At 46.2% G+C, this 26,840-nt stretch overlaps 3 protein-coding genes across 5 annotated transcripts; 2 read left to right on the forward strand and 1 right to left on the reverse strand.

Moving 5' to 3' along the window:
• On the reverse strand, positions 1-26,715 carry LOC128144361 (transcription factor HES-5-like). 2 transcript variants are annotated; one of them, XM_052793118.1, is made up of 6 exons: positions 26,630-26,715; positions 2,529-2,586; positions 2,341-2,441; positions 1,700-1,767; positions 1,339-1,519; positions 1-1,210 (listed from the first exon to the last, which is right to left on the reverse strand). In XM_052793118.1, exons 3-6 carry the CDS (start codon positions 2,405-2,407, stop codon positions 969-971), a joined length of 558 nt encoding a protein of 185 aa, XP_052649078.1. In that variant the 5' UTR covers positions 2,408-2,441; positions 2,529-2,586; positions 26,630-26,715; the 3' UTR covers positions 1-968. The 2 variants fall into 2 exon arrangements, with proteins under 2 accessions (XP_052649078.1, XP_052649077.1); XM_052793117.1 differs by having other exon boundaries at positions 2,341-2,586.
• On the forward strand, positions 14,380-16,641 carry LOC128144362 (transcription factor HES-5-like). Its single transcript, XM_052793119.1, has 3 exons — positions 14,380-14,943; positions 15,268-15,448; positions 15,667-16,641. Exons 1-3 carry the CDS (start codon positions 14,878-14,880, stop codon positions 15,930-15,932), a joined length of 513 nt encoding a protein of 170 aa, XP_052649079.1. The 5' UTR covers positions 14,380-14,877; the 3' UTR covers positions 15,933-16,641.
• HES5 (hes family bHLH transcription factor 5) lies at positions 24,148-25,871 on the forward strand. 2 transcript variants are annotated; one of them, XM_052793120.1, is made up of 3 exons: positions 24,148-24,269; positions 24,405-24,570; positions 24,673-25,871. In XM_052793120.1, exons 1-3 carry the CDS (start codon positions 24,216-24,218, stop codon positions 24,924-24,926), a joined length of 474 nt encoding a protein of 157 aa, XP_052649080.1. In that variant the 5' UTR covers positions 24,148-24,215; the 3' UTR covers positions 24,927-25,871. The 2 variants fall into 2 exon arrangements, with proteins under 2 accessions (XP_052649080.1, XP_052649081.1); XM_052793121.1 differs by having other exon boundaries at positions 24,177-24,269; positions 24,405-24,559; positions 24,647-25,871.
• Positions 26,716-26,840: the final 125 nt, after the last annotated feature.

Raw genomic sequence — 26,840 nt, forward strand, 5'->3', positions numbered from 1 at the left:
TCAGAAGACTAACATCTTAGTCTTTTTCAGGGGCGCAAGTGGCTGCATATCCCTCAGAAGGAGAGAACCCAGACAGAAGTTGCACACAAATGCATTTTATTGCTCTCTACAAACACAGAGACGCATACACAGTATGCATGTAAGCCATAGGGCTGTCCCAGTAGTGGGAGAAACGCTATCCACCATGAATTAAACCACTCAAAACAGACAAAAATCATTATTATAATGAAAATGCTAGAAAAAGCATAGCTTACGCCCAGAATGTATAACATTGACAAATCAAGCCTTTTACCTACTACCTTTTCTTTAACATAAAGCAGTAACATACTTTTTTTCTAAATTGAAAAAAGCAGCAAAACAGTAGAAATATTCCACATAGTTTCCTAGCTTCTGTTCATCCATCACACTTTATATACTAGGACTATGAAAGGGTCATTGGGGAAAAATCCAAAACAAAACAAAAACCATCTTTGATGCTGTAGAAGTTATAAGCAAACAGAGGGAAATTGATTTTAATCAAGTGTGCATGAACCAATGGGTAGTAAATTTATCCTCCAGCGTGACTGAGCAAACAAGTGCCACTAGTCAAGCCAGAGCAAAGCTGATGGCTCTTACAAGCAATATGAGAGAAATCTCTCCTACAGCAATTCTTGTCCGTCACAACTGTAACATTTACAAAAATACCCTCCTTCATTTTGAAGACATTCACCCCCTGACTGGGCAGCATGCTGTGTTACTGTTATCAGCAGTACCTACACAGCTTCAATACCACTCAGCAGAATGCCTGAACTTTTGCCAAAGGATCCCGTAAAAGTCAAAAGTATGCCATTCCTTTCACACATAAATAAAATACACGGGGAAATAAAATTCCCTACAGGAGAGAGGATCAGAGCTGGACTATCAGATGCAGTCAGATCCTTCCTCTGGACTGTAAAAGGCAGAGGTCCATGAAGTAAGGACTCCCCCGACTACCAGGGCCTCCAGAGAGTACTGGCATCTTTCGGAGATGCTTGCTTCAGGGTGCTGGGGTTCCCAGGGGAAAAGGAGACCTCTGTAGCAGCTGACTGGCTCTTCTGGAAGTGGCTTAAAAGTTTGGTCTGTGTTTCAGTTCGGACTTTATGAAGAGAGAGGAAATGGAAAGCTTCTTGCAAACACCTAGAGTAGCCCTCTCTGAAGTCGAACTGAGAGCTTTTATGGAAGGATCCTGCAGCTAGAGAAGGGAAGAAAAGAGGGGGGGGCAAGAAAGAATAGTTTAGAGCAACTGTGCATGGCTAGAGATTCATAAAACTGTCACAGATTTGCAGTAAGCTAGAGACTGAAACAAAATTCAATACTCACTCTTCATCTGCAGCTGGCTCTGCTGCTTCAGGTAGCTGACAGTCATCTCCAGGATGTCGGCTTTCTCCAGCTTGGAGTTGGGCTGGTGTCTCTGAAACTCCTTCTCCAGGAGCAGTTTCAGCTGCTCGATGCTGCTGTTAATCCGGTCACGACGCATTTTCTCCACCACCGGCTTCCTCAGCTGTAAAAAGCAAAGGAAAGAGACCTATTATTAGAAGGATCTTCACCCTGCCATTTCACAGGACTGTTTGTTGCCCATCACCGTTCCTAAACAATGTGGACCAGCTTTTCAGCTGGTGTAATCTGCTACGAGAACAGCTGAGAGCGTGGCTCGGAGCTGCCTTGCTGTGCCCGGACTTACTTTGTTTTTCTCCTTTGGTGTCAGCAGGTTGTCGGGCTCCATGAAAACAGTGCTGGGAGCCATCTGTCCTGAGGAAGGAAGGAAGGTCTCAGAGTGGAAGTCCAGGAGAAACGTGTTGCTGGAAGCTGCCTCTGCCCGATATTTATACTGTACAACCTCACCGAGAGTCTGTGGGTCTCCGGCTTGGTGGAGTTTCCCACACTCCACAGCCAATCAGGCAGATAGGCAGCACAATAGGAGAAGCATCTATTCTTGCATGCTCCATTGCCAGTGAATGGCCTGGGGATAATGACCTTCTCCCAGATGAGCAGGTGGGGAGTGTGTGGTACGTGAAAGGCTGGGATCAGAATTACGTGTCCGAAGCTGGGAAAGAGCTGGCCTTCGATGGGAAAAGGCTGCTGACTAATGCCGCAGATCAATAGCATTCCAGACGCAGCCTTGGGTTCACATGCGTGGAGGAAGGAGGAGGTCAGCTGCCGACGGCGGGAAATAAACCACTGCAGGCAGGCTACTGCGTGGGGCTGCCTTCCTCTCTGGGGACGCACGGAGGCACACGCTTAAGCAGGCACAAGTGCACATGCACACACGAGCAGCTTCTGGCTTTCTGAGATAAAGAGCAGAATTTCTTTAAATCCGCTCACCTTGTTTTCTCTGTAAGCCAGGGCCAGTTGTTCTCCCCCAGGTGACTGTGACACCAGTTTTGCCCATGTGAAACAGAAAAAAGCTTTTCCCGTTTGGCTCACTGCAAATAAATACTCGTAAGTACACACAGTTACTGAAAACGTTTTCTGTTTCGATCTTTGCTCTCTTCCCTTGGTATCTTACGCACCTCGTCAGAATACTCTCAAGCCACGTCACAAGCACTTTATGTTTCCATTTTCAAATACCTGCAAGATAAATCCGTGAGGAGAAGGATCTCAGACTGTTTTGGGATCAGTTCAGTCTCACATGCTGCTTTCTCACTCCCTCCTCAAAACATGTTTTACTCTAATTATTTTCATTTAATCCATGCACAAAGGAAAACAGAGTGCAGAAGAAATTTACATAGCCCATTAACTTATTAGAAATCAAATTCCTGATTCCTTATTATTCTCCACTGGGCCAGTTTCTGCATTGAGATGCACAGTCTTTGCTCAATAGGTGCCTGCAGCTGGAGGAGTTAACGGTCTTGCTATTTGTATCCTATAAACACACAGCCAGAGATTCATATTGGAAAACTTGAACCAGATCCGCCTGCATTTATCCTGCCTTCTGCTGGTGCAAGTACTGCATTCTTTTATGAGCTCTAACCTCACACAAACAGCTGAAGAAGGAAATGGCAGCAGAGTGTTTTCTGTGTCCTCTGGATGTGCACCCCGGACTGCGCGGAGCAAGGCTGACAGCAATGTTGCCCTGTTATACTACAAGAAGGGCGAAGCGGGCAGGCAGCAGCATTAACCACACATCTAGAACCATGCGTTCTGGTCCCAGATTTACTCCAAACGTGCTATGATGTCACCTAATCAGTTCAACACACTTCTCTGTGAGCATCAGTATCTCCCTCTATAAGATTCAATACAGGAATAATAACAATCGTCAGATAATTAACTGTCAAGTAATGTTAGGGCTTATGTTTGGGGATCTCTTACTGTAGTAAGTAAATACTGTTTGTGTTTACATTAATGTATGTGTATTAGTGTATATAATAATATACTGTTTGTGTTTACATTAATGTATGTGTATGTGTGTTAGTGTATATATTAATATATATGTGTGTGGTCATGCATGTCTTTTAATGTGAATACACATACACACAGACACACGGACACAGTTCTCTCTCACTCTGCAACTCATTATTCTTAAGACCAGGTAAGGCTTAAATGACCTCTTCCAGGATCTGCTTTTCCATCCCTATTGTACTGCTCTTGAATAGGCTCCCTTCTTTTCGTACAGAGCAGCAGCTGTTGAGCTCTGAGTCTTTTATGTCAAGTTGTGGGAAAGCTTTTGTGACACCATTTCACATGTTCTCCTCAAAGCTTGTGGATTATCTTTGAGCCCATGTAATGCCACCTCTGAAACCAATCTTTCGCTCTCTGCATCCCTCTTGGGGAGATTCTCTGAAACAGAAACTCCTGGGTAGTAACTCATTTCTTGAGCTCGTTAATCAAGCGCATGAAGAAGAAATATGCCAATCCTGTGATCAGCAGGCTCCGCTAGCAGTTTTGCTAGACACAGTTTCTGTTTTCCAGATTAACTCACTAGTAAGCAGCTATAAAACCAGAAATAATTTCCCCTTCCGGTACGGGTCACATAAACAGGCGCTCCAGTTTTAGTCCAACAAAGCTATTTAAAGTGTCAGGTGCCTTCTCTGCAATTACCCACAGTACACAACAAGAAACTAAGCCTGCTTCTCAGGAATCTGTGCATTATTGCACTCCTGCATCGCAGGACTTTTATTTTGGGGGAGGACAAATTAACTTTCCATGATAAAACTGTAGTAGAGCAGATGCGTGACTTGAGTGACTTGGTCTGCCTTTGGCTTTCTTCTGTCACGTTTGCAGGCTCTGGCCGATTCTGGGATTTTCCCAGTAGTTCTGAAGGTGTGAGGGGGAGAGGTGAGAGCCCAGAGCGGCTCTTGCTGCCTGCGCTGGGGCAGCTGGCTGCAGCCCCTCAGCCGATCCAGATCAGGCTGAATGCATTGCCACCCCCATGTCTGCCACTGCTGATTCCACCTGGGATTGCTACAGCAGGATTTTACACATGAACCTCTTACTTCTCCACTCAGGACCCAGGGGATAACAAAGTTAACTCCAAGGGAAGAGTCATGCTAGCCTGAACCACCTTACTCTCCTTGGTCTTGCTAGAAATTTTGCTTAATCTGCTATTACAACATCTAGCTCAAGTTAAAAGAGAACGAAAACCTCTATCTCCTTTCTTGCTCCAAGAACGTAACTTCCATATACCTTCTTGAAGGAAGCATTTGTATGGGATAAAAATGCCCACTTGATTTTTTCCAGGATCACAAGCATCAAGTCCTGTTCTGTGTCTGTTTACTGCGCGCGCTTGAGATGCGATGGACCTTTTTTTCTCCTGCTGTTTAGTAATTACATGGTTAGGCATTGTCGCTGTAACCCAAGCCTTCAGATTTCCTGCCTTGAACTCTGCCACGGGCTCAGTGGAGCACAAGGCTGAGACCAGGTGAAGGCACACCATGCTCTGTGCCTCACGCCGTCTGGATGTGGCGAGCCCCTTGATGCCTGTACCCTCATTTTAGCACCTGCATGCTGCTTTCAGAGCAACGTGAGCTCAAGTCCCTTAGGAAAAAAACATAGTCCAGCAAAGACAGTATTGGCTTTCCTAGCAGTGATTCCAGAACAGCTCTGCTGCCCCACATTTGGCCAGTCCAAAGCCAAATGGAAAGGAATAGGAGATAGTTGTGCCAACACTTTACCTGATCGCACTGCGGTAGTGGCTGTGCACCCCACACGGGTCAAGGGCTCAAAATTTCTTCTCCGTGAGGACCCAAACTGACCCAAAGCCTGCTACTGAGCAGGCTGAATGCTAAATAATCTTCTGTGGCCTCGAAAAATTCACTTAACCATAGAGGCTGGAGGCCCCACATATTTAGAACGTGTGTGATAATAAAAATTACAGTATTCAATGTGTTATTGTGAGGTGAATGTAGCAAAATCTCCCCCAGATGGTAAATCCACTGAGGTTCCTACTTCCTCCCCCTGTGCCACACATGAATTTTAAAGCATCTGAAATAAAAACATATATTTAAAATAGCTTTTTATTTCCTCTTCAGTTTTACAGTCTGTCAGGGGAAAAATTAGCCAATTACCGACCATCTTGGAAGAGTTACTCAAATTAGATGCTCAATTACCCCAAATAGATGCTCTGCTTCTGCTTTGGTTGGAAATCCTAAAGAAAAGTGGTAACAAAAATTCATCCCTATTATAAAGTCAGCAGAGTCAGTGGACTTTACACTAAGGATAATGAATTCTGAATTACACACCTTCTACTATGGCTCCAAACATACACCGTATTGCATAGAAAACTTATTAGGATCCCAAGATACTGGATCTGGATAACATGTTTGAAATATGGCATTAGCAATAGCCTTCCCCCAGAATCTCTACCAGATGTTAGCTCTTTAGGAAGACTTAAAGATGCTGCTGCTTTCCCAAGTCTTGAGAGATGCTCATTGCTCTCCCATTGCCTCTCTCCTGATACGTGCTGCCCAGATGGCCTTTTGGGAGCAGGGTTTCCCACTGAACACAATGCAGAGGCAAGCACCGTTGCTAATGTGGTTTGTAGTCAGGCACACTTCCTTTGTGGCAGGAATGAATATGGTTAAGAAATGGTGTGGGAAACTCAGAAGTACACAATCTTCCATAGCCTTATGCTAGTAAGTCATTTAGAAAGCTAAAAACGCTTGGGAGCAGGGACAGAGCAATGCTTCTGAATAGAGAACGGGAAAGACAGCAAAATGTAGGAGACTCAATTAGTGCCGAGCCCTACAGACCATCCTGAGGTGAAAAATAAAATGGGTCCAATCCTAAGGACCTTACTTGGATCCTCACTGAAGTCAGCAGAAACTTTGGACTCCATGAAGAGTGAAGCAGACTGCTAGATTTGGCCTGCAGCTTTCGTACCTCCAGAGCTATTTCCTGATCTCCGCTAAACTGGTGTAAATACAAATTACCTCTACACCTACAGTGGAATTTATCAAAATCCTAATCAGCAAAATTTGAGCCTGAATTTTCACCTGCCAAATACCAATACCAGCATCTGGTCTATTGTTCCCCCTTTGTGTCATCCAAGCAACACAGAATAGTTTAGAAGTATTAATGAAGAGAAAAGCTTCCCCATAGTATTACTGGTATAAAATCTGACATAATTTTCTTAAAAGCTGAGCCCAGCTCCTATACATCTATATGCGTCATACAAAAGTATCATGCTATCCTCATGGTCCGTAGGAGTCATCTTTTTCCCTCAGCGCTGTGCAGCAAAGAGGCGCAAAAATCCCATTGCAAAACTACGACGATGGCTGCCTGAACGGGACCTGCACTGGTTGTGTTTCAAAGCTCGGTTTTTCCACGTTTGCTCAAGGAAAGCACACCAGCTGACACGTGGGGCTAGGGAGTCAGTGCCCTGCTGTACCACTATGGGTGATGTGCTCCAGTGGTTGCCATCATATTTGGGCAGGCCAGCCTTTGATAAAAAGAACAGCAAGACAGGTACTGAGCAACAAGTGACACCTGGTAGCAGAGTCTCTTGGTATCTCTCAGTGACTTCATGGAGAGTCCTAGCAAAAACCATGTTATTCTTCTGGGCAAAGCTGAACTGAGGCAATGCCTCCCCTACAGCAGAGCATCTCCAAGCTGGCAGGAGGAAATCGGTCCTGTATTTGAAGCCCATATTTAAATTACAGCAAAAAGCAATTCAGATTAACATGCCAGGGCAATTAAGGACTGGAGCAGCTTCTGCATCTGTTTGCAACAGTTTGCATAAGCTTACGAGCAGCTTGACTAATATCAAGGGTCTGTGTTTCCCAGGACATATTAAACAAATCTGGGGAATTAAAGAGGCGAACAGAACATGTGGCTCAGAAGTCTTCATGTGGGCCAAAACCACGTCTGCCACCTTCAGTGGGACAATTTTCTTTGGCCTTACTGGTGAACGAGCAAGGTTCTGCTCCTGCAGCTCCCTTCCCTGTCACGTCCTCCCAGCCCTTCCTTGCTCTGCTGCTTGGCAGTCCCTTGTTTGAGTCTGGTGCAATTTCTGTTTGTCTGCATAGCTTCCTTCACTTTTTTCCTTTTACCCGGGGTTTATTTTGCCTTCGTGCAGTTTTTATAATCTGATTTTTCATTCTGTCACTCTTTTTCCCTCTGTCTGTCACAGGCAGATGTGGTTTGAGGACAGGAGTGTCTTACAGACCCGCAGACTGTGTGAGTTTGGAGTTCCTTCCAGTTTCCCACACTGCTCTCCTATTCACTGCATTCAGGCAGAGGATAAAGGAAGTGTGCCATGCTACAAGCTGAATTAGAAATGGTGTTTGACTTCCCTTTGTACTTCACAGAAACCTTGCTCTGGGTAGACCATCTGCATAGCACTCACTGTGGAGAAAACCATTGATCAAGGCCTGTCAGCCCAGCTGGGGGAACTTGGGAAAGTAATTCCTTGTGCCACTTCAGTTCTTTAGGGCTTAACATCTGGCTGCAGGGGGAGGCGACAGTTGATGGTTTAACAGTCTTGCTTCCTTTCAAGTTTGGGATGCTGTTTTGATCCCTGATAAGCCTTTCTGAAATCCTGATTTTAATAACATGGAAAGCATCCAGAAGACCAGGAATAATGCATTGGCTTTGCATTTTCAAAGTGCTTTACAAATACCAGCTAATGAATTCTCAGCAACCTCCTCTGTGAGATAAGGATGTATTAATAGCAATGTTTTACAAAGGAAAAAAATGAGGCAGGCAGGAGAAAACCAAAATTTCAATATTTCAAATAACCTACTGGTTGCAGTGCTTCTATTGCCAAGTGGCTGTTTGAGACATCTGGTTTACCAAGATGCTCAGCGCCCACTTTTGTTTTAATTAGCTTTGGCATCTCTGAAAAGCTGCCAACTCCCTAGCTTGTGGGAGAATTTGGATTACCGGCCTGGACCACACTCGCAGTGTGGTATCATGCACCACCAAGATAAGCAGATGCAAAAGTTCTCCTTTGTACTCAAGTTCAGTAGCAGGTTTTGAAAATGTTATTTATAAGCCCATAAAATGGCTGAAAAGGGAGATGCACTTAAATCCTTGATCAGGAAATACTTAATGATCTATTCAACAGAAAATAACTTGATCTCTCTAGAAAGTAAACGAAGTTTTAATTTGTTTATTTGTGCTCCTGAAGACCTACCAAAACCTCAGTCCTAAGCTGCAGCTGTCCTTAGTCCTTGTGCAGATCTGTCTGTCAGCACCATCTAATTTCAATCAGCTGCCTCCCAGCGGTTACGGTTATTCTGGGCTTGGAGCTCCTTGGAGGAGAGGGTGCCATGTGCCCTGAATTACATGAACTCTCTGAGTTTATAAGGGAATTTCAGGCCCTGGACACTTGGCCTGGATAAAACCAGTGACTCAGAAATGAGGAAGGGGCCATTCTGCTTTAGCTACAGTGTTGTGGTAGCGTGCATACCAGATCCCCAGTACCTAGTGCTGCAGGTGATCGTAGGGCACCGTTTATACTACCAGCTACACTGGAGAAGTTCTGGGGGTCCTGGTCCTATTCTTAACCCTCTCTAGACCGTTTTCTTTAGAGTCTGGCTCTGTTTCTTGCACTAGATTCCCCTGATCCTGACATCTGACAACATGTGGCGCGGTGATGAGGGCACCCAACTCTACCTTGCAAGGACCAGAACTAGACTATCTAGCTTTTGAAAAATGGTTCTTGCCTGCAAGGCAGGTGCCCGCTTTTCTCAGACATGATCTCTTCATTCTACTGCCAGCTGAACGTGGCACAGATGTTGTTCAGTCCTCCAAAATCCACCTGCCGGCAGGGTGGGACCTGACACTGAGCCCCAAGACACCTTCACCAGACACACGTCCATTGTGCTCCACAGTGCGGTGACTGACAGCCGCCAAGCATGAGAAAGTGGATTCCGGTCGGAGCTTACATCCCAAAACTCAGGCTGAGCTCAAGGGAAGGGGAGAAATTCACTGGGGCATAAGGGAGAACCAGCTTCAGGTTACAAACTTGTTCCCAAGGTAGGGAACAATCAGATGAGGCTCAGGGGACACCAGGGAAGCCTGTGACTATTATCTCCCCTCTCCATCGCTGCCCTAGCTAGAGCTGAGTGATTAAATATCTGACAGATGCAGATAGGATTAATTGCTGCTCTTATAAGGGGAGAGGTGACTGCCCTCCTATCTGGCACGAACACACCATTCCCATCTTGGCAATGACAGCAAGTGGTTGTTGGGGCCAGACCTCAGGAACCACACTCCCAATTCTCAACCTGCTCCTCTGAAATATTCTCTCTGCGGGATACCTTCTCCTTGCCAAAACGCTTGGCAGCACTATTTGGTAAGTCTTGTGATTTTTATCGTGAGACTCATAATACTTATGGCCTTCAGTAAGACTTCACGTCCAAGCCTCATGATTATATAAAGAGAGAAAATTAATGATATTGATCCAAACAAAGTCCAAATGCTCAATAATCAAAAACTAAGTAAAAAAAAAACAAACAAACTTTTATTTTTATTAGAAACATCAAAATGTTTTTGTTAAATCCCTATGACTTCCAGCCCATTTCTTGGCTTCTTGAAGCCGAAATTTTGACATTTGAAACGTTGGCAGTAATGCCAGATCCTCAGAGATGCTGAGCCCGTTGTAAGAACTGAATGCCACCGTTTTCCAAAAAACCCCACCCAAAACAATGAAGGAAGCGCATGAGCTCAGCAGCTTCTGTGTTTGCTCCCTCCACCTCCCTGTTAGTGACAGGCTGTTCTCCTTCCTTGGCCAGACCTGAGTAAGTGACAGACTGACTGATGGGGTCTGCGTATTTCGGAGGAGTTTTGGGGAGCGTGTGCTCCCACTGAAGTCAGCAGAATCTGGGGTGCTTTAGAGCAAAACTCAAAAACGTCTGGTAGCACATGTGAGAGAACTGCCAGGTCTCAGCCCTGTTGCCGAGATGGGGAACAGTCACGTTACCAGGATAATAACTAACCTAGCACTGGCTGGTGTAACTATAGAGCAAGGCGTAGCCGAGTCCCCTGCTAAAAGCAGAAGGATAGGATATATTCTGTGGTTGGTTTATATGGGGTTTTGAAGGACGAGGGTGGTAAACACATAACATGGTGGCTCCCGCAAAGCCTGCTCCCAGGGCAATGTGTTCCTTTGAGACATAATTGATTCCTGCCATCAGGCACCAGCCTGCTCTCCCTCAGGGTCAGCGCTTTCCCACATCCAACTCCATTATCCCACAGACCATGCCTTTTGTACAACACACTCCAGCTATTCATGTGCAAAGCAGCTGTAATCCCCAGACCTTTCAGAGTCAATATACCAGGAAATAATAAATCCCTCTTGTGCACTCCTGAATATGCTGAGAGGTGACTTGTGGGAATTTCAGCTGGGCAGAAAAATAATAAATTCTCCTTAATTTTTAATTATTTGTAACACTCGCTGTAGAAAGGCTATGTCATTGGTGCATGACTACTTCAGGGTCACCCACACAAGCAGCTACAGAAATTGCTTTTGCCTGTAACAACCCTGAAAATGCAGATCCAATTGTCTCATATGTTTCTTAATGATCAAAGTCCACTTTCCTTCACTTATGCACCTGGGAATGGCAGTATATTAAGCATTCTGGATCTAAAGAAAAACTAATTAAAAAAGGTTAAACCTGTGAAGAATGTACTTTACACTAATAAAAGACCCCTTTTTGCCAGGGTTCTAATGTCTAAAGGAGGCAAGATAATGCCATGCTAATGACATTTAATGGAATACTTTATACAATAGGTCTAATAACAACATAACCTTTTCCCTGAAAGAGGCAGATTTCACTACGCCTCCACTCTGTTTGTTCACACAGCAGAATTATGCTTGGCTTGTGAGAGCGGAAGAAGCCAATCCTGAGTAGCAAGTTTTACAGGATAATTTCTTTATATATTGCCTCCCATGGCAAACAATTTTTAAAATATTTACCGTGTAGAATGTAGTATCACTGAAACACCCTGAGCAGAACACGGTGGGCAGGGTTAGCTGCACCTGTGGGGCTGGGAGAAGGGATCTTCATCTGTGACACCAAAGGAAGCAGTGGCTCGTAAGTTAAAAACTGTCCGAGGATCATTAGGGTTCACCTCAGATAGGCGGTACCCTGTCTTTTCAAACCTTATCCAAGAAACCTCCACAGAGCAAGTCATAAGAGTATGAGGATGATGAAGGGATGTGGTGATACTGCAGGGATTTGTGGTGCTAAAATCTAGGAATCTTAAACATTAGGACATGTCCAGCCGGCAACAGTAAGGTATGAGCGTGGCACAACATACAGACCCAATAGTTTCATCAAGCATTCAAAGGTAATAATTTCCAGGCAGATGTGTCAGCACAGGTCAATTTGGGACCCTGGCAGGCGTCCTCATTGCTACTGTCTTCCTCAGTGATGCTGCCACTAGCGCATCACCTGTGAAAGTGAGATCAGAGCTAGCCGGGCCCTAAAACCCCTTCCATTTTACCTGGGTCAATAAGCCTTTCCAGGAATGCTAACCATGGGCTGGCCTGAGGAAGAGACAAAAGCCGACTAGAGATCAGCCTGTACACAGGACAGACCCTGCAGGGCCCTGCTCTCCAGGCAGCTGGGATGGCAGAGGGGTGTCCCAGGGAAGAAGCATCTCTGCCAGGCTACCAACAGATGGGGAGAAAAGAAATTCCTCTGCAAGGCAAAGAGAAGCAGCCACCCTTAGCACTCCCACTGCAGAGGAGCACCGCTCCTTCTCCGCTTCGTTCTCACAGGCATTCATCCGTATCCTCAAGTGCTGCCAGAAAAGCACGAGGGCCGCTTCAGCCCCGTCCCTAACCCCCGCCACAGACACGGGCTCAGCTCCCGATTCCGAGAGGGCTCTGCGAAAGGGTTTAGCAGCACCGCTCCCATTTCGCAGAAGAGCAAACTGAGGCACGGTGAAGCAAACCAGCCGTCCCCCGGGACAGCCAGTGCTGCAGCCGAGCTTGGTATTCCTGCCGGCCACCCCTGCGTGTGAACCAGTGTCTCGGCCCCCTTGCCCCACGTTGCCCCTTTCTCTTGGTAAACAGAGACCTCTGAGAAACCCCTGCCTGCATGGTGAAACATGCGCTTTTCAGCCTTACTCGGTGAAAAAGCCATGTGAGTTCATCGTGCCTTGACAGAAGTGCAGGCTCCACAAAGGAGTTATTAGCACCAGGCTGTGTGGGTTCGAATTTCTCTGCGTTTCCCATAATTTTCCCCTATTGATAACATTTCTTGTCGGGACAATAGAAGTGTGCCTTGCAACTACTCGCGACATTAGTGACGGTGCTTGAGCCTGAATGATTTAAAGGGACAGAATCCAACTCCCAAAAGACCATCTGGCTGTCAGTTATAATACAGCAATAAAGGTCAGGGCTGCTTCTCAGGAGTTGGGAAAAAGATGGTTTTTGACACTGAAGAGTCTCTTCAACCCGCTTGGTACATGCCTACCTGTCAGCTCCTAGCTTCAAGGCCTGCCACCATTGCTCCCTTGCTAGGAAAGGGATAACACAGGACACCAGCTCCTGGAGGAAGGCCAGCCAAAGAACACAGGAAAAAGGCCAACACCTTATTATAGCTGGCAAAAGCTAGGGCACGGTCTCTGAGCTGTATCTTATTTTGTATCGCAATCCTTTGACTGCTTCAAAGTGTTCATGAGATGTCTTGTCTCCTGGCTTTCCCACAACGCAGGGAATAAAGGGCTCCAAGGACAACATCTGCCCTTCACAAAGAGCTAAGCCCATTCAGGCCCATACAATGAAAACCACGAAGCTGGCTATTTCAGTGACGCCTCCCTCCTTCCTGTCAACTGCCCATTAAACTCAGGCTTCACTTCAGGATTTCCAAGTAAGAAATTGTCTTTGGCTTTCTTACCTCACTGCACACTTCCCTCCACCATTTCCATTTCCAGATTCTCGGCCACGCTCCCGTGCACGAGCAGTGCGCTGGCAGAAGACGAGCACGCCTCTGCCTAGGGCACTACAGGCTAGACCCTCAGATGGCAGCATGCAGCACAGCTTTTCTCAGGTAGGTTCTGGGTTATTTTCGGTGCTGCCTCAGGGACTGTATCCAGGCAAAGATTTTTTCTCGTAAGACAAAATCAGAACTGACCTAAAGTGTCCACGCAACTTCATTCTTTTTCTTGCCTTTACCATAAAAGAAATAACTTTTGCTTAATTTTTACTGAAATTTTCATGCAAATACAAGCAAGCAGCACTATCCCCATTTTCCAGATAGCAAAACGGAGCAGGGATGACATGCTAAAGGTTACACAGGGAGGCAATTACGTGGCCTCCGAGATCTCACGTTGGGCAAACTGCGGCAGGTACAGTCTGCGGCGGGGCAGTGTGATGCTCCTTGGTCAGATGAGAACAGAGCGCACCAGAAATCTCAGGCAAGAAGCAGAACTGACCTCCTTGCTGAGGTCCAAAGATGGGCCTCAGCCACTAAATCCCATTCACAACCTGCCTCTGACTTCCCAAGGCCTAGGGCTTCTGGTTTGAATCTGATGCTACTCTTCCGCCCATCTTAACCATCATTCTTGTAAACGTCTGTATGAAAGAGAGAGAGTAGAAAAGGTAAAAGAAAGAGCTACAGGGGTGATTAGGCATGGGCCCAGTTCTGTGAGGAGGTGTATGGCTCTCCTTAATGACGGCAATGGGAACACTGGTGCAACAGGCTCACAGAGCCCGGGTTGTTAAGGGGAAGAGAGAAACAGAGGTTATCATTCCCATTTGCTTCCCATTCCCGCTTTATTCACCCTGTCCATACAACATCCCGCCATCCTGACTGTCCATTCTCCACAGCATTTAGAAACGTCATGCAAACAAACCTGTCGTTTCCCACTGGTAATGCTTTGGCTCACCCATTAAAAGTGTAATGACTGTACGGACAAGCGCAAATACACCCACACTCTGGCCAACGGCACGTGGGAGGCTGGCTGTAAAGTGCCCTCTCTAGAAAGAGCAGAGAGATGTCCTTGGTGCTGTTGATTTTAACCCTAACAGTGCTCCCCTTCTTCTTTTCCCGCCTTCCCCCTAAAAGCGTGCCTCCTCCACGCCACAAATGTGACGGGCACAGGCAGGGACTCAGGAATGCAATTGATCCCAGACAACCAGCTGGAGGGTCAGTGTTTTCCCAGATCCCTGGGCAGCCCCGAAGAGCCACGCTGCACACTCCACCAGTCAGCGTGGGCAGAAGGTTATTCTCTCCAGGGCATTTGCAATCAATGTACCATGCACTAATAGATGCTTCCTCTATTGTTCAGCTGTGTGCCTGGATTGGCTGGATGGCTGTGGGAAACACCAGCAATCCCCAGACTCACATATTTGCTGAAGCTCCCCGATGTATAAATAGAGGCAGTCGGTAACTCCCAAAGCATAGCCTTACGCTCAGCGCAGCAGCCCGACGTGGGGGTCTCTGCCCAGGCCTGAGAGCGCTAAGAATGGCTCCCAGTAACACTCTCATGATCCACATGGAGGAGAAACTGCTGCCAAAAGAAAAGAATAAAGTAAGTAGAGCCCTTGACAGGATTGGAGAGGCTGGCCTGCGCTCTTTGCAGTGGGCTGCCACTATCAAATAAATACTACGTGGGGAAAAAAGATGAGATAAGGAGGGAAAAAATGGTCTAGGGGAAGGCAAATACGTTAAAGAGAGATAAAGGAGACTATGCAGGTTTTTAAAAATGAAACTGAGCGGGGAACAGGTAGGCAGCATCGCAAAGCTGTCCCACCAAAAGAAAGCACCCTTGAACATGTGTCTACCAGGGCATCAGAAGGGGAAATTAGGTCAGGTCTCAGAAAATCCTTAACGATCTGCTGCATCTCTCTTACAGCTGAGGAAGCCGGTGGTGGAGAAAATGCGTCGTGACCGGATTAACAGCAGCATCGAGCAGCTGAAACTGCTCCTGGAGAAGGAGTTTCAGAGACACCAGCCCAACTCCAAGCTGGAGAAAGCCGACATCCTGGAAGTGGCTGTCAGCTACCTGAAGCAGCAGAGCCAGCTGCAGGACCAAGGTGAGTGCAGAACATGTATTGCACACCGCTTAAGGTCTGGTCCTCCCAAATAGCCCTGGCCCCTGAAGCACGCAGGGGTATAACACACCGGGTCTAGTCACAGGAGCGAGGCTCGTGGACACAGGCTCTTGAAAGAAATTTAATGCATGAATCACCACTGTCCCACGTTTTGCTCATGATCTTAACCCACTGCATTTGCTTCTTTCTTTCTTTTCTAGCATTCATTCACAAGAATCTAGAGCAGGACTTTAACAGTGGCTACCTGCGATGCCTCAAGGAAGCTATGCATTTTCTGTCCTACTATGAACCCAAGAAGGAAACTCAGGTGCAGCTAATCAAGCATTTCTGCAAAGCTCAGATGGGCGCAGATGTCACATACTCTCCTGCTCTGCGTAGTTCACCCCTGTCACCCTGCCTGTTCACCAGAAAGCAACCTGCCCAGAAGACTGTGGCTGCTGCTCCTACCATCTGGAGACCCTGGTAGACCTGCTGAGCTTTGCTTTATTCCTGTGTTTTGCTACAAAGACTAGAGGGACCTGTGATTTAATAGTTCCTCTTTAAAGTAGGAAACGTTGCTTTCCAAAGGTGGGGGGGTGGTGGTTATTGTTTTTCTGTCACAAGAAATGCAGGTCACTGAGTAGTTTCCCTTCATAGTGAAGGACCGTGTTTGTATCTTGCAGCAGATTTGCTGCTTTTATTGGTGGCTCCTAGCCAAAGAGAGGACCAAGTTCTGTGGTGATTTAGAAAGCCAAATGCCTTTCAGTTTCCATCACACTTTTGCTTGGCAAGGCTGTTGAGTCTGTGGCTGTCAGTGGAAATCTTTCTGCTAACTCCCTGGGTCACTGGTTCAAGTGCTCCATTGTCTCTAGATAATATATTGACCTTCCGGAAGAAGAGCACTGTGAAGAATGTTTCTTGTATCATAAGGAGAGTATTGAGCCTTTACCTTTTGAGTGAAAGATGTTATTAAGAAATGCTGATTCTTCTGAAGTTCCTATGCTATTTTTAGTATACCTTCTTACAGAAAGTTATGATGAGAACAGATAGCTCTAGGGAAAATTCTCTTAATGTCAGTATGTGCTGCTCTCAGTTGAGGGGTAACTGATGCCTTTTGTAAAGGAAATACCTGTGATATACCTTAAGGAAAAGGGGGAGGAAGGGAGGCAATGAGTACTTTAGAATCATTCACTGAACATGCTAAAGAGCTTAAAAAGCTTTTATAAAGTTGTGATGTATTCATCCTGTGTGATGTTCAACTTTGGTGTCTTCACTGTACAATACAATAAAAATGGTTTTAGTCATTAATCCTTTGGTTTGAAATTATTAAAATGGCTAATACTCCTGGACTAAGTGATGCATGTAGACTCCTTCTGCAGTGGGCAAGCTACCAGATGTCATATTTCTGAGCCCTTCATTCCAGTTCATAGTTTATATTTGTGAAATTCATTTGGCAGAACAGGATTTCAGATCCTGCAAAGAAGGAAGCAACCTCCGGCAAACTTGTCAAAAATTAAAACGGAGGTGAAATTGAAGTGAGATGCTGAGAGGTGTAGACCCAGATACTTAACAGCAACCTATTCAGGCTTCAACAAATCACTAATTTCACAGTCAGTTTATTTCCCCTCATTCCCCATTAATTTGCCCACCAACCCACACTCAGTCTTACGCTTTCTGTCCATTTAGAAGGTAGCAGCATGCAAAACCCCTAATAACTTCCAAAGAGCTTGGCACCTGACTCCGCTTGGGGATCTTACCCTCCTCCTTGAAAATACCCACAATGGGGTGAACTAGTTTTTGTTGTCTTTTAATTTTAGCACCTCCTGTTACCTGAACACAAATTCTGTTAGGCAATAACAGAATTGCTTTCTTTACTGAAGTGAAATATGCCCATATATGGCTAAAAGTATACATAATTTGATAGCAAACAGAGATTGAAAAAGCATTTCCTCTCCTAATTATTTCCTCATACTCTTCTTTTCTTCAAACATTTTATTCTCTTTCTCTGACATCCACCTAAGGTTCCAAACTTGCCATGAGGAGGCCCTGTGCCTCGGAGTTAAGAAACTGCCACACTCCACCAGGCTTTTGAGTTTTTTTTTCTATCCAGCCTGTTGTAGAGACGGTCTCTCTGCCAAGTATATTTTAAATGATCCTCCCTTCATTTTTTCACCCCACCTCAATGCAGAAAACGTATCTAGCGTATCCTCTTACACAGAGGCTTACAACAGCCTGCCTACCTGGCTTGCACCAGCTGAGTGACCCAAACCAAGCAGCCGGGCTTCCCGTGAGTTGCAGAGAGAGGCACTGTAGCATCCGTGGGCAGCCTCAGCTCGAGCCCTGTTAGACTCTTCTGCAATTCTCTATGTACAGGCCATGTGATTCCTGTCTCCTGAGGATTAAGTCAGCTGCGCTCTGGGGATGTGAGGAAGACTAGCACCCGTTATAAAGGATGTGTTTGTCCTTCTCCCACACAGCTACGCAGAGGGGATGGATGAGGTGAACGAACAAAAAGGGATTCAGAAGGTATTTGGGGAAGCAGGAAGAAAAGCACGAGAAGGGGATCCTAAAGTCACCCTTGAGCACCTTAAATACCAACAGCCTCTCTAAAACACAGCACCCTCCCCAATAACATTCACTCACTTTTCCTTAGAAGAGCTCCCATTCATTGCTCGGCAAGGACCATTCACCTTTTATTTTCCCTTTTCTTCAAAGCAAAATAAATCTGCACAAATAATCAGTTCACAAAACTATTATCTAACCACAGTAACACATTGCTTTGGATACGTGACAGGGAACCGACTCATTCTTCCAGAGATACATTAACAGCATGAAACACCGTTGGTCAGCAATTTCAACTCTCCTCAGATTCCCTGGGAGAGATGCCCTTGAAAAGCTTCATTTCCAGCGTATGCTTTTTTTCTTAAGCAAAAGGAAACCTAGAATATCTCATCTTATCCAACGGCTGCTTAGTTAAGCACTAAGCAAACTCAGGTCTGCTAAGCTGACAAGATCAAACCACATTCAAACACTGCTAGCTGTACCTGGCCAGTCCTCGCTTGATTTGTGATGAAAGCCTCTGTTATATGTACGGAAAGGACCAAAAAGCCAGCTAGCCAGGTCAAGAACACGTTGCTCTACCTCATTACGGTTGCATGGATCATTTTGGTTATCATTTTACCCTGAACGCATCAGCTGGTTGAGTGCTCTTCATCTGTCTGCCAATGCAATGCAAGGTGGGGTTTTGGTACAGTTCTGCGATTCATCAGGAGCTGATACCAATGCTGCAGAGAGATCTGTTCTTCCTAATGAACTACTAAAAAATTCAGAAGAGATATTTTTAGATTTTGTGGTTGCTTAGCGATCTTGAAAAAGTCACTTCACTTTGCTGTGCTCAACTTGTCTTTGTCAATTAGTACAAGCTTCTGAATCTCAGCAAAATTCAAGCTGTTCATCCATGCCTGCGCATTTTTTAATCAAACCTAATTAAGGCAGTTTGCGATAGGAAGTTTGGGGGAGTTCAGGCTCAGCTGAAATGCAGCGTGCCCCAAAGCACACCACAACCTGACTATGCACCACGGGGACTGGGAATAGAGTCACACATGGCATGGAGAAGTCTGCTGCTATTATGTGGACGGGTACCTTCTGCAGCTAATGCGTTACCACCCAAGTAAACCATGTAGCTAATGTCACAGTTGGCAGCATCACTGCAGTTTGTTTAAAACTGACAGCTTAAACAGAAAAGAGAAAAGGAAACCAAAGAAGAGCTGCACAAACTGAAGACTGTTGGATTTGAACCCAGTCCCTCTAGTTCTAGACTAACATGGGAACAGGCCGTCGAAATGACAACTGTGCAAAACTCATGTGAGATCACAGTCAGACTTCTAAGCCCAGAACTCCTGCCACCCATATTGGCATAAATCTGGAGAGACACGGCTACTGTCATTCAAACCACAAGGTCTGATTCTCATTTACACTGAGGCTGTATTACATTACTCTGGCTAGAGTGGGGAAGTCAATCATGCTTAGCGTTTAGCGTACATGAGATTCAGACCTACTGTTTGAAGAGTGGTGTAAGGGAAAGAAACAGTAAGGGCCTCCTTGCTGGGCAGGGGGAAGAAACCAAACCTCACCAGAAAGCCTCCATTTGCTCCAGGGAGTCAGATCCATGGCTGGTGCAAGCACACTGCTTCTGATTTTCGCCAGCCAAAGACTTGCCTCTCTGGGCTTTAGCCTACCAATTACTTGACAGCTAAAAGCCAGACCTCCGGTTTCACCAATTTTAGCACAGCAAAGGTTATGTTTACAATTTATTAATTATTATCACTTATAATAATTGAACGCAAAGCTTCTTATTGCTCCTCTGTCCCCTGGGGTGACTCTCCCCTGCTCCAACACATTCCCACCCTTAGGGGAGATGTTGTTTATTATGCTGATCCCACAGCCCAGGAATACTCTCCTGACAAAGCCCCTATTAACCTCAGAGTGTGGGCCCGAGTTTCTCAGAGTTTCCCACACTTTCTTCCCTATTTATGACATTCAAAGGGACCACAAAGGAAGCGTGCCTCACAACAGCCCACATTAGTGACGCTTTTTGGCTCTGCATTGTGATGACCAGCAATTCCTGTCCCGATAGACCATCTGGAGAGCTATTTTCCCAAGGAGCACATTGATCGATCAGTATTATGCGAGAGCCCTTTTAAAACTTGGGAACGTTATGCTCTTTGACACTAAATAGGTGTCTCGAGAGGGGTTGTCAGAAAGATTTTGAACCATTTAAGGAAGGCACAGAAAAAATAAAAATCGTAATTATTTCTTTAAAAACACCATCAATAGCATTTGTGAGACATGCTGACAGGAAATGGTCTAAAATAAAAATGCTCTGAAAGTGATACAGAAAGGAAAGCTTTAAGCCATCAAGTTGTGTGCTATAAGGACAGCCACAGACATACAGGAGCACTGCTTTTTAAATCTGCATAACATAGGCAATGAAATTCTGGTTTTCTGGACTGTTCTCTGATAGTCCACCTTCCTCCAGACCTGGTGCTACATTGCAATACACTGGGTTCCCCTCCACAGAAAGCTAAGTATCAGATGAGCTAGGAAAGCTGCCAATTGGTATTACAAGTAGTAGCAGCTTTTGTGAAAACTGTGTGTGTAGTTAGTCTGCACCTGGGCTGAAATCACCACCTACAAACCAGAAGCAGAAAGCTCCATGGCCCAGTATGAATTTCCTAGGCTAGCGGTCCTCCAGCTGTTTTGATTTATGGACTATAATGAACACAAGCCTACTGATGATAGTCTTGGGGGTGGCTTTACCTTTCTTGGATCCTCTGCGGTTGCTCCTCAACTCAAAGCAATCTATGGCACACAGATTGTGCACCATATCTCAGGGTCAAACGGTGAGCAGCTACAGTTGGAGACAATTAACATGGTGGTTCTTGCCTTAGGAAAAGCTAGGACTCCTGCCTGACATGCAAGGTCTGTTAAGTACATTGACAGTTGTTGGCAGATTTCTGTTTCCCCTTACACACTTCAATATCTATACCACGTGAGACTGGAGACACCTCCCTGTTTTCACGTGTGATTCTGAAGACTGCATCTGCATGACGCAACTCATGACTGTGATGTGATTTACAGAGAAACAAGGCCACTAAGAAAGCAAGCCTCTTTGTCTACAGCATCGCTGCCATGTCTCAAGAGCGGGTCCAAATTTCACACCATCCTCCAAAGAAGGGAATTATTGCGTCACGTTGTTTAGTCAACTCCACGTTTGGCAATTTGCGGGATTTGTTTCTTTTAATCCTTCATTCCAAAACCAGGGAAACCCCTGCTTCTGAGCCTCAGGCAATCTTTCATTCTGGCTCTGCAGCAACAGTCAGGGAGAGGCACAAACTTCTCCCATGGATATGAAGGACAGTGACAAGGATTTGGATCACAAATGTGTTTCAGTGGGACAGACTATTGCACTAACAGCTGAATTTTTAAAAGGCCCAAACTGAGCAAACTAGTTACAGTCTTTTAACAAAGAGCAACTGGACTGCCTACAGCACAGGATTTCTTTTCCTTACCGAAATCCTTGCAGGAAGTGCATTCTGCACCCAGTTTCATAACCAATATATTCTAGGGACAGCCTTAGTCTAGACAAGTTATTAGTTTGAAGCATCAATTGGGAAATATTGTTGCCATGTAGTTTTCAGGCCTTAATAATTAAACCAAACAGGGTGGGGAAGGTGGTGGGGGGAACACTTGTTTCTCTTTTATCCATCAGCAGTATACAGCAGGTAGGTGAGGCAGGCGAGGGAGGAACTGAAGATTTGCTCTCTTTTCAACTGACAGAGAGAGGGGGAGAGAAGCTGGGAGTTGGTGAGCCCAGAGGGCTGTTGTTCTGTGCGCTTGCTGCAAGGCAGCATGCCTGGTTCACCATTCACATCAGATGGTGCGAGTCCACAGTTCCGAGGATTTCCCACATTGCCCCATTCACAGTGTTAAACTGTCAACAAAAGAAGTGTGCCTCTGTGGGTCCTGAGAAGAAAGCTAACGCCTGCTGCACCATCTGCCCAGCACTTAAAGGAAGGGATAATGCTTTAATCAGTGGGAGCTGGTTTAGCCCTTTGGAGTCCAGGGGCATTGTGCTGGGGATAGGATGGCATTATTTAAAACCACTCATTTCATATTTCCCGAACTGAAAATTGGGTCAAAGCTTCCCTCCCATCTCACTGGGCCCGCTGCTGCTGCAAACATATTCCTTCCCATACGGTGCGTGGCAGGACCTGCTGTCCATTCCATCTCATGTGACCCCTGAGAGAGACACACAAAGCCCCGTGCTTGACTTCAAGCTCCAATAATGGCAAAAGTACACGCAGCCAGGGACTGCCCTGGCTGCAAGTAATACTGCTGATTACAAGCTGACAAAATAATTCAGGGAACTGATTTTGCATAGGACTCGTACTGCCTATTCAATTATAGGTTTTTGACAACCATCAACAATTGAAATTGTTACACCCTAAGCGATCCATCTAAATGTAAAATGTCTTTGGGCTGGGAAGGGAGGAGGGGAGAATGGCAGACCTATGAAAATCACTGCTGTGAGAAGCCAGGAAGTTAAAAGGGGCTTTGTAAGCTTCAGATTAATAACTAGTTACAGGATCATCCTTTGCAGGATCATATCCTTTTATGCAACAACCCTATGTCTGCTGGAACATGTTGCTATCTATGGACCCACAGAAACAGGTTTTGGCCCTGGCTTATCGAGAGGGATGCTGAGGGCAGGTGGAAGAGGCTGACTGCAGTTGACAGTGAAATGAAAGGTTTCCTTTCTGGTTTTGAAAGGCAGACACAGGAAATAGGTAGGGTTTTCATGAATATTGTTGTAGCAAGAAATAGGTATTAGAAAACTAACATCCCCAAGCTGCTAGCCTATTAGCGATAACCTAGGTTTACTCCCTGTTCTAGCCCCTGACCACAGAGCATGCATTAAGGAAAAAGAAAATTATGCCCACGCACGACTCCCCTTAAACCCACAGACCTCCACACACTACAGCTGAAACAGATGTACCATAAAGCATAACTGTGAATTTGTCAATACGAGGCCTCACATGCGTAACTGACAGATCTTAAATGTGACTAGCTTTGTATTGGATTGTGCTGGGGGGGGGGGGGGGGGGGGCAGTAGACCTGGAGTAGGCAACCTGGAACAGCCTGAAAAAAATATCTCAAAAAGGCAGCTTTAATCCTGCATCCTATCTGGTCCTTTCCACTTCATTACCTGTGTTCATTGCAATACACGTGGCACGTATACTGAGAAAGCCCAAGATTGAACAGAGTCACAGGATACCCTAGCACCTGCATTTACATTCTGCAAGTGGGATAATACAAGCAAAGTAATAGACAAGAATTGACTTTTCACTGCATCGCAGTTGTCTGTAAAGGGAAGATATATTTAGGTGCTTTACATGGAGACTCAGGACCAAGGGAACAGTGAGGCATTTACAAAGTGGCATGAAATTAAATAGGACATGTTCGGGAAAGGCATCATAATCATTACATGTCACGGGCTGCCGTAGGAAAGCCCAGATTACCCAAACAAAAGCAAGGAAGAGCTCTGAATATAACTTATAGAGGGACTTTGAGTATTTAAACAATGGAGAGGAAAATATTTCAAGGTAACTGCTTAGCACAGATTATTTTAAGGGTTCTTCCCTCGATTTTAGTCTCTAGTTGTCCGAAAATTATCTGGTACTGTATTCATCTAGGCATGGTTTAATGTCAATGAAAGGGTTTAGTCCCTCTAATTCTGCATCTTTTCCTTTTCAACCTCTCTTGGTCATGGGCACAGAGCATTATCTCTTCCTGGGATCAGTCTTCTGTGCTTAATTTCACCACAGCCTGGGAAAAGGCAGCACATTGAGATGTTGACATTCCCAACATCAGGCAGAAGTTTGATTATAATGACGGCAAACGCTTTCCCACGTTCCTACCCCAGCGCCGTAATGCCAAGCCCTATTGTGTCACACACTCCCCAGTCCACCTGCTCCTTTGGGAGCAGGGTATTATCCCCAGGCAATTCACAGTCAATTTGCCATGCTGTAATAGATGCTTTCTTTATTGTCCCAGGGCATGCATGGATTGGCTATCGACTGTGGGAAACTCAAAGTCGCTTAGGACCCATACATTTGTATGCAGCCACTGCATATAAATAGAGGAACTCCCGGCTCACTTCTCCACCCGCTAACCAGCAAGCTCTGAGCTGAAACCAGCACTTGGGATAATGGCACCCAGTGCTCTCTCCCTGGAAATCCTAACGCCCAAAGAGAAGAACAGAGTAAGTATCTGCTGTCTCTGTCACCGCGAGGGCAAAGAGCTGAGAAGGGCCGAAGCCCTTTAGCAGCAGGTTCTATAGGGATGGGAAGGGGAAAGTTTTCACTGCTAACTGTCCTCTTCCCATTTTGTGTTACAGCTCAGGAAACCCATTGTAGAGAAACTGCGTCGCGATCGGATTAACAGCAGCATCGAGCAGCTGAAACTGCTCCTGGAGAAGGAGTTTCAGAGACACCAGCCCAACTCCAAGCTGGAGAAAGCCGACATCCTGGAGATGACTGTCAGCTACCTGAAATACAGCCGAGGTGAGTACATCCCCCCCGATCCCGCTTGCTGCCCTTACTTTTAGGCAAAACTCCAGCCTGGGTCTCCCTGTGTAACGCTTCTCTCCTCTTCTGCCCTTGCAGCTTTTGCAACATCTGCCAAAAGCCTACAGCAGGATTATTGCGAAGGGTACACCTGGTGCCTCAAGGAAGCTCTGCAATTCCTGTCTCTCCATTCAGCAAACACAGAAACGCGGATGAAGCTGATCTGCCATTTCCAGAGGTCGCAAGCAGTGCCTAAGGACTCTGGTTCTTCTTCTGCACCCACTTCCACCCACCAGCCCCCTGCAAAACAAGCCGCACTGAAACCCTCCTGCAGCCTCTGGAGGCCTTGGTAGGCCAAAAGTACGCTTATGTGTTTCCTGGACATTTGTTTGTATTCCAGAGGAGATCGTGACTTGCTACATAAGTCCCCCCACTCCTCTCATGAGTAGGGAAGAATGTTTTCCTTTTGTAGAGCATTACTATGCTTGGATGTCTGCTTCCCTTCTTCCAGAAGGACCGAAACGATCCCACCAAGTGGAGAGAAAGTTATTCTAAAAGAATGTGAGATGTAATCCTCCTGCTAGGATGACTGAGAGGAGTTGTTCAGAGAGGAACACCGACTGTTCTTAACCTTAGTGAGGTTGTACGTGTACATCTGTTGAGAAAGCAGTAACTTCTAAGATGTTCAGGCTAGTATTTTCAAAAGTGTCTGTTCAGGAGGAGCCCTTTCCTCTGACCTGCCCCACTTGAGACTCCTAAGTGTCCCAAGCTACCCACACCAGTCCTGCCCGGCTGCAGCTGTAGCCGCAGGGGCCCAGGGTGTCTCAAGCAGAGCAGCTAGTCTAACCAGACACGTTTGAAAACCTAGCTTTCCTCTGGGTGCCATAATGGGTTCTATAATATTTGTAGACTGTATTGAGCATGCTCCGAAAATGGTTAAACCATAACTCAAACTACGTAGAGGAGATTCCTCAGGATGTCTTGCTCACAAAATCAGAGTATTGTTTGTGAGGTTCAGGATACGTATGCCTTTTATAAAGGCAAAAGCTCATTTTTATATCCTTATAGGAAAGAAAGTTACGGCTGTGTTGTCGATTTTACAAGAAATATTTATCAAAGTCTTTCATGAAAGGCAGGTGTACAAATTATATTTACTCTTTGGTACCCTACCACCAGGGGAGAATGTGAATTCATTACTGTCCTTGGAGGATGCTATGGCATGTTATGTGTGAGCCGCACCAATTGTAGAACCTGTGCCAGAAATTATCTTGAACTTCAGAAGTTGCAGAAACTTTTAACAGTACAAAAATAAATAAAAATCTAGTTAATAAATCCAGCAAGTTATTCTTTCTTGAGCAGTTCGCATAGCTGATTTCTCTGTGGTCCCTGGGGTTAGAGGACATGAGACAAAGATTCTGGTAAAAGTAAAGGTATTCAGGACTGGTATTTAATGGCCTCACCAGTTTTGCGTCCATTGGGAACCCCTGCAATGCCGCTTTCCACAGCAGGGAATATACACAGCTCCGAAATATCAAAGCCCAGCTCTCTCAATGCGAGATGAAAATAGGGGGCACGCCTAAACCAACAAATTCTCTGGAAATTTAAGAGCCCAGAGCCTTGTCAAGAAAGGTCACAGCAAGGGTGAACTTGGGGAGACCTGTGCCCGACTCCCCAAAACCAGAAAGTCCTTCCGATTAACGGGTCCGGTCTGCCAAGGCACGTCACGCGACACTTCGTGTTCTCGTGGCACGCATCCCACTCACGAAACAGCCTGAAACGCAGGGAATTTAAACCTAGGTTTTTTTGTCCAAAGGGGAGACGCCCATAGCTGCCCAATACACGCCTGCGTGACGCACGAGTCAACACAGCTGACGTCAAAAGCAGCGCTGCCCTTGCCAGTCGCACGGCTGAGACAAAAACTGCCAGGCGACCGTGGGCTTGGACGTCTCCCGTGGGGTGTGTGTGTGCGTGGGGGGGCCGAGGCTGACCGAGCCCCGCCGCACCGAACCGGCAACGAAAGGCTCCGCCGCTTCCCTCACGAACTCCGCCCTCTCACCTCTCTGACGTCACTTCCCCGTCAGCGAACGGCCGGCGGGACTTCTCTGCCACAGGCCGAGGCTGACCGAGCCCCGGGGCTGAGGGGGTCTCCCCTTAGCTTTGAGGCCCCACTCGCGTTCGCGGCGCGTCGTGCCGTGGCACTCGCCCTCGCCCCCCTCGGGGCCGGCGGGCGGGCGGGGCTCCGCGCGCGCCAGCGGGAGGGGCGGCGG

This window comes from Harpia harpyja, chromosome 7 (assembly GCF_026419915.1).
Source record: "Harpia harpyja isolate bHarHar1 chromosome 7, bHarHar1 primary haplotype, whole genome shotgun sequence".
NCBI lineage: Eukaryota > Metazoa > Chordata > Aves > Accipitriformes > Accipitridae > Harpia > Harpia harpyja.

What these genes read in the sequence shown, in the direction of transcription:
- LOC128144361 (XM_052793118.1), bottom strand. Translation starts at nt 2,407, where the DNA reads ATGGGCAAAACTGGTGTCACAGTCACCTGGGGGAGAACAACTGGCCCT. An exon ending in TGGCTTACAGAGAAAACAAG is followed by an intron (nt 1,768 to 2,340) that starts GTGAGCGGATTT and finishes TTCCTTCCTCAG; the next exon opens with GACAGATGGCTCCCAGCACT. An exon ending in CACCAAAGGAGAAAAACAAA is followed by an intron (nt 1,520 to 1,699) that starts GTAAGTCCGGGC and finishes TGCTTTTTACAG; the next exon opens with CTGAGGAAGCCGGTGGTGGA.
- LOC128144362 (XM_052793119.1), top strand. Translation starts at nt 14,878, where the DNA reads ATGGCTCCCAGTAACACTCTCATGATCCACATGGAGGAGAAACTGCTG. An exon ending in TGCCAAAAGAAAAGAATAAA is followed by an intron (nt 14,944 to 15,267) that starts GTAAGTAGAGCC and finishes TCTCTCTTACAG; the next exon opens with CTGAGGAAGCCGGTGGTGGA. An exon ending in GAGCCAGCTGCAGGACCAAG is followed by an intron (nt 15,449 to 15,666) that starts GTGAGTGCAGAA and finishes TTTCTTTTCTAG; the next exon opens with CATTCATTCACAAGAATCTA.
- HES5 (XM_052793121.1), top strand. Translation starts at nt 24,216, where the DNA reads ATGGCACCCAGTGCTCTCTCCCTGGAAATCCTAACGCCCAAAGAGAAG. An exon ending in CGCCCAAAGAGAAGAACAGA is followed by an intron (nt 24,270 to 24,404) that starts GTAAGTATCTGC and finishes TTTGTGTTACAG; the next exon opens with CTCAGGAAACCCATTGTAGA. An exon ending in ATGACTGTCAGCTACCTGAA is followed by an intron (nt 24,560 to 24,646) that starts ATACAGCCGAGG and finishes TCCCTGTGTAAC; the next exon opens with GCTTCTCTCCTCTTCTGCCC.